The sequence below is a fragment of the Patagioenas fasciata genome, chromosome 3, assembly GCF_037038585.1.
Source record: "Patagioenas fasciata isolate bPatFas1 chromosome 3, bPatFas1.hap1, whole genome shotgun sequence".
Lineage (NCBI taxonomy): Eukaryota > Metazoa > Chordata > Aves > Columbiformes > Columbidae > Patagioenas > Patagioenas fasciata.
Window position 1 is genome coordinate 112,218,729 of NC_092522.1, and position 13,350 is coordinate 112,232,078.

At 35.8% G+C, this 13,350-nt stretch overlaps 1 protein-coding gene across 3 annotated transcripts in view; it reads right to left on the reverse strand.

The window, feature by feature from the left end:
* NBAS (NBAS subunit of NRZ tethering complex) overlaps positions 1-13,350 on the reverse strand; it is a 185,089-nt gene that overhangs the window by 35,244 nt on the left and 136,495 nt on the right. For all 3 annotated transcript variants that reach the window (XM_071807074.1, XM_065834472.2, XM_071807075.1), the window contains 2 exons: positions 6,225-6,314; positions 3,782-3,977 (listed from right to left, as the gene is read on the reverse strand). In XM_071807074.1, coding sequence (XP_071663175.1) covers positions 3,782-3,977; positions 6,225-6,314 — 286 coding nt within the window. The remainder of the gene's footprint in view (positions 1-3,781; positions 3,978-6,224; positions 6,315-13,350) is intronic.

Here is a 13,350-nt window from a genome sequence, read left to right on the forward strand (position 1 = left end):
CATGGGATGGTACTGGAATGTGAATTAAAGACTCTCAAGCCTTTAAAAAATGAGGGACCCTGAATTTTTAATTTTGTTAACTAATCATTAGGAAACGGGAAATTGCTGTGTTTCTGACTGTTTGATAGATAGTTGCTTTCATAAAGTACATTTTTAATTTTCTAAGAGCTGGCCTGTTTCCCAGCAGCACATTGATTTGTAGGACCACTACTTACAACACCTAGAGCATAATTAAATATTAAGTCCCTCCCTGATGTATGCAAAGTCTGACTAAGAGGATTAGTAGACACACTGGGGGTGGCTTTCACACATTTTCTGCTAATTGAACACTGCAATATCATTAAACTTATCTTTACTCAATAGAAATCCACATTCATCCTTTACAGCGTCAGCTGACCCCTTCTGTACTAAGGTAACGGTAAAGGAAAAGAGTGATCCCCTAAAAGCATGTAAGAAATGTCAAGCAAGTAAGGATAAAACAATCTGGAAGCAAGACAATGAATAATTTTTTTATATATTTACAATTTAAAGTTCATTAAAACAAAACAAGCCTTCAAACGCATTCATTTACAAGCTAAAATAGCATTTGTTCCACCCATACACTTCCTTTTTCAAAAAAAACGTGATCAAGGGTTTTATTGGTTCACTGCATGGGAAAGGATGACCAAATTAATAAAAGTGTAGTGATGTTAGAGAAATGGATACCTACAGACAAGGCAGACAGACCTAGCAGTCTGAACATGTCTGAAAGATGAAATTCTTTGTGTCCACTTGTTAACCCTGTTTCACCCAGGATTACCCAGCAACCTGGTAAAACTGTTCAATTGTGCTTCAACATTCCCTTCTGTAGAACCGGGTTGTTTTTGAAGGTCTTTGCACCTGAAGTATTAACTCGCAAAAGAAACTTGCTTAATTAATGCTTTGCCAAAAGCTCATATACAAATCTCTCAATTTTTCAGCAGTCGTGTAACTCCTGAATTCTGCACCATTTTTGTTCCACTAACATACCGTGAATGATTGTGAAATATACCTAGCAAAAATACAGTGAACAGCTTTTAATATGCTATTTTATTATGCTATTTTCTCTCTTAATCCATAAAATTACAAACTTAATTATCAAATAAGGTAATCACTTGCTTTTCTGATATCAACTTGTAGATTAGCATTTGACATCAGCTGACTAGAAGAGAAAAAACATAAAACAGAACCAAAAAAATAGCCTAAGTAGTGGATCACTGATTTGTTTTCTTGGACATTTGAGAAGAACTCTGTATTTCAGTGACTGGTACCTAACGGACAAACTAATATGACTCTCCTGGGTAAATTCCACATTAGTTACCTAGCACAAAATATTCAATGACAACAAAGTGTTCTCATCTATCACATTTAGCTTGAACTGACATGAAAATCAGAATAATTTTTAAATATGTTCCAACAGCACTCTTATAACTGCACTCTGTGGCAGTAAGTGGGGTGAACACCAGTTATTTTTATACATGTACATATCAGCACAGATTTCACTATTGCTAAGTATGAAAACTATCTCTGAACTGAGCTAACTCATAAATACTAGATGTAGAGAATTTTATATTGCAGTATTCAATACACATCTTTATACAATCAGGTCTGAAAGATTTGAGCTTATCTAGCACAGTACTTAAGCTTTTTACTACATGGCTTCTTGCACTACCTGCTTACTCATCAGGAAAAGAGCAGAGCATTGAACTGATCAGCAACTCTGTATTACGAGCAAATGCACTGGTGCTGATAGTCAGCGCAAACTTCTTCCCTCACAAAAAACAGGTGTGTTTTCCTGCTCGAAATCTGGAGTATTCTAAAAGCCCACCACTTCAGGAGACATAAATTATTAACATATGATATGAAGACACCTAAACAGGCTAGAAGTTTGGGCCAACAAGAATTGTAGAGGGTTTAAGGACCGTGCTGCCCCCGGGCCAGGGCAGGTGGGGACAGCGGGGCTGGGAGCAGCTCTGCCCAGGGCCTGCAGGCCCTGCTGGGCCCTGAGCTATGAGTAATGCAGCCCGTTAATTCCTTAAGCATCATCAAATAAAAGGAAATGGATGCAAATTTAATGCTGTAAAGTTGTATTTTGACTTATCAGACTATGGGAGAAAATAAAAGTGATTTGATCTTATGTATTTCTCAAAACAGCGTAATGGGTCTCATAAGGTTTCTGTCAAATACAGGTTCTTTGTCTGTCTTGTATAGACATGGCTGAAAGCTATTCTCTATCTGTAACTTTTTTTTTTTTAACGTACTCTAGTTGGATCTTTTAGATTTGAAATGCTTTTGGATGAGAAAGTGGGTCACAGGCAACACAAATATTGACAAAGGACTGAACTGAAGATGAAGAATCCAATCACAGTCACTTGAAGAGCAGTTGAGGAGTTAAGTGCTGGTATTATTGGAAAGCAAGAGAAAAAGTAATTTCTGAAGAAAGCAACAGATAAGTACTTTCTTTTTCTTTTAAGATTTTTATTATGATTATTCCCTTGGATGATCTTCGCACAGTGAGTCAAAAGTGCTTTTGTTTCATACGAATATAAAATGGTTTTGTGCATAGATTTTTTGAGGAACTATCAGAAATAATCTATTTTAGTTCCATAAGGTCTTGGCATATGGGGGTGGTATTCAGAAAATGGATGGAAAGTAACTCTGCTTCCGAATAATTCTACATGCAGCAAGTGATACATATACAATTTGAAAATGGCAAAAGCTTCAAAGACAAGACTACTTCTTCCTGTTAAGCCTTTACTGTGTTTTCACTGTAGTTCGAAATGTAGAATCTCTAAAAATACATATGCTGATATTATGCACTTCATCAAAATGAGTCATGAAATAAAGCAGTTAAAATGTTCATGAATAACTAACAAGAGCTTTTTTGTATGTATGGAATTTTTAATATTCTACTTGACAAAGTTGAGCATTTTCACTCCTAAGAACACTGACCACACGATCCTTATTGATCTTAGATCAACTTTTACATATACTTAAAAAATGAAAGTTAAGAATTTTGTTTTCCTTTAATTCAGAAAGTTAATCTGTTTTAGACTTGACAACTTGAACTAGAAGCCCTTTGTTTATCTTAGAAACAAATAAAAAGTTAAGAGTAACTTCTTTTGCCAATGGTTTTGCCTTCCCTGCCCCCCGCCCCCTCGGCTTTACACTGAAAAAGACTTAAAATTACCACTTGGACAGATAAAGCTGTGAACTGTTTTTAAGCAATCACTGTCTTTCAATTGTTAGGTGTTGCCTCTTAAGAGACAGTGGCAGACTAACTATGACCAAATGCATTTGCTACCAAGTCTTTCCATTTGAGATGGTTTGTATGTTCCTACATAGAATAATACTTGAAGACCCCCAGAAAAAAGGGACAGTTGCCAGTAATCCTCATTCTAATCCTGACTACAATGTCACACAATGTAGAAGACTAAGAAAGAAGGTAAAATTAATAGAAAAAAATGATCAAAAAGAAAGAATATACAAAAATTTCAAAGTTAACGCTTGACATGGAGGAAAATCATTAGTATCTAATCAAGTTCGGTATTACACGCTCCTGATCCCAAATAAAAGCTGAGGAATCCATTAACTTTATTAACTCTGTTTTTCAAAGAATCATGTTTTAGAAACCTGATTCAAAAGGAAGGTTGGATTAGTTCCCATACCAAAAGCAACTACATACTGCCAACTAGCATTTAATCCTGTAATCCTCGTTTAAAACCAATCTTATGTTAGAATTTACAGCAATCAATATTAATACCTTTGTTTCAGGCCAGCAAGCTCTGAGAACAGTTTGTGTCCTGAAGTACACGAGTAGCTTGCTATCCTCATCACTGAGATGGAAGGCTTGCTCCAGAATTTGCAATACTCTGATGCGAGGCTTCACTGCTAAAGAGTCGTCACCACAGAAAGGTCTCAACCACTCCAGAAGGTCATCTGAAGAAACTACTTTTTCCCTGTAATTAAACAATACCGTGTTAAACAGTCTTTGGTAATCCTAATGAAAGTACTACATATAATTTCAAAGCTTTAACAGGTGCACATAACAAACATGTAACACTGGAAATGGAAAAGCTCACCTCTGTGAGGCTGCAGAGAAACCAGCCTTCAGGTATCTAAAGCTAAGTGGCGTAAGAACTGTTTTTGAACTCGAAATAACCACATAATACTGCTGAAATCCATCTATACAGTTACATTTCTTTACATGCTACAATGACTGTAGATTGTATTATAATGGTGCTGGATTTCAGCACCTGGAAATCCAAGCCTTTCTATGGTGCCTGGTCCTGACTGATGTCTGTACTCCCACAGATTCTGACTTCATGGAAAACCAGCTTGACTGCATTGTAAGTATAACTTTTTTATATCTGGTGTTTATTCACATTGCCCTATATTCTCTTTCCTTCCTTATTCCATTATGCTCCACAAACACAAATTAGTTTTTCCTGATTGTAGCTCTAGCCATTTCTTTCTTTTTTTTTTTCTGGACCATCTCTAGTCACCTTAATTATTGTTTTTTCTACTATGTTAATGATTGCAGAATGTCCATAATCCCTACAAAGAAAGAAGAAGTGTTAAAACGCCTAAGCTTTGGGGGTTTCCTGACTTAGCAATTAGAAAAAAAACCCCTTAATTAAATAATTTGATTAAAAAAGTGTATTACATTGAGTACATTCTGTTTGAAAGCATTTACATTAGACAGATTACCGTGAACTCACCAAACAGCTAGTAGCAGCAGAGTAATCTCTTATGTCGCTTAAAGGATATAAACTAGCATATAACAAATTAGTAAATTATATTCTGCTATCTTTCGGTGGTATTTTAAACTAACTTTCTCTTTAAAAAATAAATAAATAAATAAGTAAATAAAATCAAGAAAGTGGTTCCAGCTGGAGTGTGATATATAGCTAACGCTCCCTTATTGGTCCTAACAAGACAGACAGGAAAGTAATATCAGACAGAAAACACCAATTTAACCTGTCTTGCAGCACTGAAATGATTAACATTGACAGCTTAGGTTTTCATATTATAAAGATTTCAATTTTACTTAGGTTTTATATTGTGTGAATGATGTTGTTAGCTCAGAACTTTAGCTAAATTAGACATGCCCCTGCTGAATAAGTGTCACGCAAACTGTAAATTAAAAGTTTGGGAATTAAGAAGACCTGCTGGAATATTTCAAGAATTTTGTAGAGCTCACACCTGATGTTCATATGTGTTTTCCTGAGGGAAACATTTACATTTTGTAAATTGAATAGTTGAGGTTTAAGGTGATAAATAAGAACAAGTATTTAAATGAATGTAAACAATCTCTTGTAATCACAATGACTTTCACTCCAGCTTATTGTTTCAGCAGTTAAACATTGATGATGTATACAAATAAAAGAGTCCAGAAAGTATAACAACTCTCTTTTTACAATATTGCAAATGAGATTTACTGTAGATTTTGACATCTGTTCAGTCCAATATTTAACTAATTTAATGTCAGTGGAGAAGCCTCCACACAATAGTATAACCGTTTCTGCTGGCTACTAGAGAGTATGGGGTTTATTTACTATCATCATACATGAGTTTATAATACGTGAATTCTTAGTTTGTACATCTGGAAAGAAAACTGATTTTTTTTTTCTTCCTTGTCTTTACTGTAAAAGCAAAGGAAAATGTTCATGAGACATACAGACCATAATGTGCCCTGAAATAAGGACCTCCCCAAAAGATGAGAAAAAAATTGGTAAAGCATCACACAGCATTTGTAAAACTGTTTCTGCACTATATCCTACAAAAATTGACAAATGTAGATATCTAAACTCAGATATCTGAAAGTGAGTTGTTACTACTATTTGCAGTTCATCTACTAAACAAAAGAAGTTAAGTATTCCTGGTAGATATATAATCTGCTGTAGTCACAGCAGAAAAAAAAACCCAAACAATTTCTCAAAGCACCATAAAATATAGTTATCTAAACTTTAGGTGCAGTGACTTGCTCTCTTTCAAACAATCAAGTAAAGGTTTCCGTAAGGGTTCAGAGTTTGAACCTGATAAATGATCGCCTGTTCCGGACTAAAGTCTTAGAAATTTAAGTGCAAAACCATTATGCATACCCATGAAGAAAAATTGTCCCTATTCAGTATTGTACCTTCAATGCTTCCAAGAGAAGTATCTGTCAAAATCGTAACCAAATAACCCATACAGTAAGTTCTTACCCTTTCTCAACACTTGCATGCACAGCAGAAACGATGCCTTCTAGGATTCCAAGTGGATCTTTCACTGATGGAGATGAGCCACTATTTCCACTGTTAAGGGAAGACATAAAATTACTATTAAAATAGTCCTTAATATCATATCTAATTTCATCCCCTTGTAGGATTTACATTAATTGTTCAATATTTATACCAATTTTCCATTTTCCCTGCTTAACTAGTGCCTCTATTTTTATGTCAAAGTAATGGAAGGAGCAACAAGAGTGGGAAAGAGAAAAAGAGAGGTTAGCATTTAGCACTTGTAACACAGATTAGGTCAGCAAAATATCCATTTGTAATCTCATTACCTGAAAGATCTCATCAATATTGGCTAAACAGATTAAAAGTTACACCTAAATGTCACCATCTTTTTAAATATCATCTTGCAGTATCACTATTGGTTTAGATCAATTTGACTATGACCTGATTCAAAACAATACTATCTGATGATTCAGCATATTTATTTTGCCACCCTCTTTGAGATTTATTTTTGCTTGGATCAATCAGGACAACGTTTACCAGAATGAACAAAACTAAAAATGAGGGAACATGTGGTCAAGAACAGCATGTCAGAAAGGGGAAGATTAAGCTGCCCATCAAGTGCACACTGTGCATGTGAAGGAAAAGAAAAAGGTGAATCAAGTTGCCCATCACACATTCCAGTTACACAATAATGTTCTTCTACAGATCAAAAGTTGGTAAATATTGGGAAACAAATGTTAAAAATAAAATCACTCCAGTAAGAAAAAAAAAACCCTTCGCTCCTAATCCATTGCAAGTGATATTTTCTGCTAAAACTTTCAGCAAAACAAACCCATGATGTGACTTAGTGCTGAAAGAGGGAGGGATATTACACCGCGTCTCTTCATTTAAACCATTCCATTAGCAACACCTGGATCAGTTAGAAAAACAAAAGAGTTTTGCCTATCTTCAAGTTTGTCAGTGCTGCACTGAAGTGAGAGACACAAAGGCAAAAAGTTCCCAAGTCAGCCTACTAAATGTTGAGATAGTGTATTCTCTCTGCAGTTAATCAGCACATCAAAGCTCTTCTGCTACTAAAGATGTCAGCCTCTTCCTATATGATCTTAATAAAAATGAATATATGTCCAGACTACCTTGACCTGTCTAAGGCCAAAATGTGCTGTAGAGCTGACTGTCATGTGTAGAATTCTGCAATATTTCTCATTTTTTGTCAAGAATCATGAGTGCTTATAATTTTGCCAGTTGTTACTTCAGTAAGGTAAATCTATTATCTAAAAAATGATAATATTATATTGCATAAAGACCTGAATTTTTATAGCCTTCAATGTCTTCCTGCATTCAGAGCTTTCTGTTTTTATTTTTATCTTAATAGGTAATCAGCACTTCAGTGAACAAGACTAGATTTGAAATCAACGTGACTCCGTTCAGAACAGATGCAAGATAATGTGCTGCATGACAAAATCTCAAAGCAGGAGAAGAAAGCTTGTAACACCAGCCTTCTTTTACTCAAAAAATAATCTTACATATGACTATGATAGAAATGTGATTGTTAACACCCATGCCACCATATGGCATCTAAATAGATTTTCGAAGAGTGAAGTTTAAAGCTCACATATTTTCCTAACCATCTTCAGAATAACCGGTAATGATTAAATTAGTTGTTTTAATTTATGGTACAGAAATATCCACGATTTCAGATTCCCAAAGAGAGAGGATACCTGTACAAAAGATAAAATCTATTTTCACAAAACCAAACAAAAATCCAACACATCAAAAGTCTGAGTCTTGGGGTGGGGGGGGAAGTGTATTTTTCACAGAAACTGAGAAACAACAGAACTGAATCCTGCATTAAAACAAACAGACAAACAAACAAAACCCAAAAAAACAAACAAACAAAACCAAAAAACCCACCAAAACCACAACAGAAACATAACAAAAAACCCCATCAAAACACACTCCTTAAGATTACACCAATACTGCAGAAACATGGAAATGGTAAAAAAAAAAAAAAAAAGAGGAGTATTAAAGTAATATTTTTACACAAGCAGCCACATGCATTAGGAGATGGTTTCAAGTTTGTTTTAAAAATACAAAAAGCTAAGCAAACTTAAGAAACCGGAGTGAAGGCAGATATAAGGCACTTCATTAATGTTCTGTTTACAGGCCAAATTTAATTTTTCCTTTATTATGCATTTTGTGTTTTGTTTTGTTTTGTTTTTCAATTAACCTTGTAATAAAAAGACAAAGGCCATTAACATGGCATATCTAAGAAACCTAGAAGAATACTTATAAAGCTGACATAGTAAGAACATGATGATTTTCTGAAACAGAAAAGGACATGGACTACAGAAAAGCTCTACTTAGCTTAAATCATCTTTAGAGTACATAAGCAACTTTCATATCAAAGGAGAATGAACAGCAAACCTTATATTTTAGGTACTATCGGTTTTGAAGATTGGTTCCGAACAACCCTGGCACTTGCTCTTCAAAAGCCCTTCATCTCTCTAATTAGAAATGAAAGTCTTTAGCTTCCATTGCAACCAGACTCTGAGCACCGTAAAAAATTTGGCTCAAAAGAAGTACATACCCAACACTTAATGGGCATTTCTGAAAACAGAAAAACAGTGTGTCATAAAATACACCTATGAAGCCAGTTCTCAAGTACAGTAGGTGTACAAACATTTACAAAAAGCTTCAAGTTTGTCATACACAGACAGGTACTACTCCAGCGAGACCTGGACAGGCTGGAAGAGTTGGGCGGGGAAAAATTTAACAAAATATAACAAGGGAAAGTGTAGAGTCCTGGATCTGGGTAGAACCAGCCCCAGCTTCCATTATAAGTTGGGGAATGACCTATTAGAGTGCAGTGGAAGGGAAACGAACCTGGGGGTCCTGGTGGACAGCAGGATGACCATGAGCCAGCACTGTGCCCCTGTGGCCAGGAAAGCCAATGGCATCCTGGGGTGTATTAGAAGGGGGGTGGTTAGTAGATTGAGAGAGGTTCTCCTTCCCCTCTACTCTGCCCTGGTGAGACCACACCTGGAATATCGTGTCCAGTTCTGGGCCCCTCAGTTCCAGAAGGACAGGGAACTGCTGGAGAGAGTCCAGCGTAGGGCAACAAAGATGATGGAGTGGAGCATCTCCCTTATGAGGAAAGGCTGAGGGAGCTGGGTCTCTTTAGCTTGGAGAAGAAGAGACTGAGGGGTGACCTCATTAATGTTTACAAATATATAAAGGGTGAGTGTCACGAGGATGGAACCAGGCTCTTCTCAGTGACAACCAACGGTAGGTCAAGGGGTAATGGGTTCAAACTGGAACACAAGAGGTTCCACTTAAATTTGAGAAGCAACGTCTTTCTCAGTAAGGGTATCAGAACACTGGAACAGGCTGCCCAGGGGGGTTGTGGAGTCTCCTACTCTGGAGGCATTCAAAATCCACCTGGACACCTTCCTGTGTAACCTCATCTGGGTGTTCCTGCTCCGGCAGGGGGATTGGACTGGATGATCTTTTGAGGTCCCTTCCAATCCCTAACATTCTGTGATTCTGTGACTCTGTGATTAAGCAAGTAGAAAGCAGAATCTAAACACTAAGCTGCAGTTAATTAGAATACAGAAGTATTTTTAAAAGAAATCTAGAAAGATTGAAAGTTGGCATTCTTTTAACCTTAATATTGCCTTTACTGCCTAAAGATTAGAGAAACTAAAAAGAGATTACAGCTCACGAGACAAACAATCATGTCAAGTTTCCACAGACTGTTGCCTTGTTCTTTTCTTAATAATTGATGATTAGAAATAAGCAGCTACTAACAGAAACAAATATAATTAATGATGGATTAGTCTTCCACACAGATTATATGCATGTTTTAAACAACCAAAGAGGATTCAGTGTTCACATCAAAACTGCTAGTTATGAGCCTTGTGTAATTACACTGATAAAGGCTTATTCTGATTTCAGTTCAGCTTCAGAAAAAGTGATGCATATTTAATCAAGTTTCTCAAGCACAGTAAGGTACAAAGAATGCTTGAAAGCAGAATAAATTAACTTCATCTAATTGTTTTAACCTAATTACAGTATTCATTGAAAATACTTCATACTATCTTATTTCTCCAGCCTTATTTTCCTCTTTTTGTTTGTGTTTCCTCTAAATATCAGGAAAATAAGAAAACAATATATTGACGGTGTGATCATTCAAAGCTGGGGGAAAAGGTCATAACACCAAACCACTGTTTCCATCAGAAATGCCATGAAGTTATGATATTCAAGTTACAAAATTACTCCGCATGACCCCTGCTCAAGTGAGATCACATAGTAAAAAATATGGTTGGTTTGTTTGTTTGTTTTCCTTCTAAGTTAGCTATCCAGTCTAATAAAGGTGGTTTTACCTTCTTCATGACACACTGGCCATTAAACAATAACTCAATATTTCACTAAACCTTTTTTACTTCCAAAATTTAAGTAAATGCTATGCCCATCTGGACACCTAAGGTAAGAAATTTGGGAGCTGCAGATGAGGGAGACCATCATGCCTTCCCTGAATATCCATCCATGAACATGCCTCCAGTCAAGTATAATGGAAAATCTCCAGTATATCATCTGAGTGATCTTAGGTAATGGATTCAATTGACTATTATATAAGTCCAATCAAACTACTATAATTATATTTTTTTCTAGAAGTTCACAATTTCTATTGAAAAGGCAAAATTATTTTTGTTGATAGTAGCTATTTCCATAGGCAAACAAGGACATGCCCAACACATATGTCATACAAAGTATGCAGATATGCTCTGCTGGAGAAATTTTACACATAACAGTGTAAGAGTTTCTACTTTGAATTTTGTGTGCCAAAACTAGAAAGCCAAGGGAAATTAAAGTAATTAACAGAACTGGAAAATACTGTTCTCTATATTACAATATAGGTACCTAATGTCAGGCAAATAACTATGCTATATTTAACAAGAGGTCTGTTTCTGAGAAGGTGTGGTAGTTTTTAAGTCTGTGATATTGTACACTGTTGAAAAATGAGGCTAAAAATAACTTAATCTTTCCTAAAAGTAATACTTTCAAGAAGGTTACTCTGCAATAGCCAGTAAATATACTAATAACAAAATATATTTTAATGTGTTTGAGGAGGAGTTGTTCTTATGAAACTAAAAGAATCACAGAAGTGGTGAATTTCTGCTTAACTTCCAGGTAAATCACCGACAACTACCATAATTTTTCACATCCACAGGCCTGTTTCACTTATGGTTACAATACGTTAATTGGACTCCCTGTCACCATAGCTACAGAAAATCCAAGTTCAGAGTTATAACCTTACAACTGCTACTTTGGAGGTTAATTGTCAAAGACGGAATTTTCCAACATGATCTCCTTTGAAATTATTGTATAAAATAACCACACCGTGTAACTTATCACAGCTCCACTAAATAAACCTGAAGAGTCTTCCCTTGAAATGTTGCATTTATTGAGTAGCAGTTTGTTATTCCAGGTACACAAGCAAGACTACTTGTTTAATTGCAGTTTTTGCCCATTAACACTGAAATACAAGTATTGCACATTATAAGTTTTAATTTGTGTTCTGCTGTAGCTTGAAAGGTAACATCTATGCGCAGGATAGAGATGCATCCATTTTTATTCCAAGTAACAACATGAATAGCAGCAGGCTTAAGAGATGCCTAGCAACAATCTTTCTTTTAATTGCTCCCTATATTTACAGCAATGCTACTTCACAATATTATCTTCTTACTGAATTTCAGAATACGGAGGATATTGTTTCAAGTGTTTTCTATTTTATTTTATGCTAGACTTTCACTTCATGTTCTTTACCATTGTAACACACAAACTTTCCATATGTCACTATCTGTTCATTTATTATGAATGACATGATCTTCTCTTGCCCCTGAAAGAAGAGGGGAAGAAAAAATATAAAATTATATTGATCACATTAGGTCACATCACACACCAAAGCTGTTTATCTGAAGCCTCCAACTAACTCTCCCACCTTTGCCTCTACCGTTTTTTCTGCATTCCCTTCTTTACTGGGAATATGCTGTGTAAGAGTTACTGGTCATGGTCTCAGCCCCAGAACTTTAAACTAACTTGCAGATATTCCAGCCTTGCAATGCATATAAAGAACAAACAATTCTGTTCACAGAAAAAGTGTTGATAAGAAACAGAGTAGAAAGGAGAATTTTGATAGGTTTCTCATATGGTGCATGCTAATGAGACTCAATACATTTGAAATAACTGGACTTCGTGGGCTTTATATTCAGATGTGTCACATGACTATATTCCAGTCAGAAACAGCAGGAAAGTGATTATCTAAAGCCAAAATATTCTTCATCAAATGGACAAACTCAGACTTGTGTTGCTGTGCAAAAGCTCTATCATCATTGAGGATACTATGAAAACTCTTAAACTGAGTGACAGGAAAAATCAATTTTCCGCCAAAGAGGATTGCAGGCATCTTGACAAGCCACCTTCTTTTCATCTGAGGCACTTCAATCTGCTGTAATACACACATACATGCTGAAGAAAAGGTAAAGCCATAGATTATTTTCCATGCTCAACATGTTTCTCTTTTTCTGGTATGTCCATTCAGGTCTTCCTGCATGCAGAAAAATTATGTGGGCAGAACAACATAAATTCTCAAAGTTTTTTCTATCTGAACTGGTATTGGAAGTGATAAACAGTGTGTAGCAACCCTTTAACAATGGAATACTCTCTTGTTGCTTTGGAACAGAAATACTCCAGAAGAGAGTTTTGTGAATAGTTAAATGAGGTATCTGTTGATTTATCATGGATGACATAAAATTATCTTCTCTCTCTGCCTCTCTTTCCCCCCACCCAAAAAGGAAAGGGGGAAATAAAAGATTTCTACTAAAACCACTAGGTTAGAGAATCAGTGGTATTTCACTTGGAATATTCAGCACATGAGAACTAGCCAGTAGGAAGCAACAGGTGGCACTCAGCAACATTAAATCCAAGAGAGCTTCCTCAAACGAAAAAAAAAAAATTCCTGATGAATTAATTTCACCTGACTGCAGAAAAAAAAAAAAACAAAAACAAACAAACCCAGGCCTAAAATGAATACTTTTATGCTGCTCTG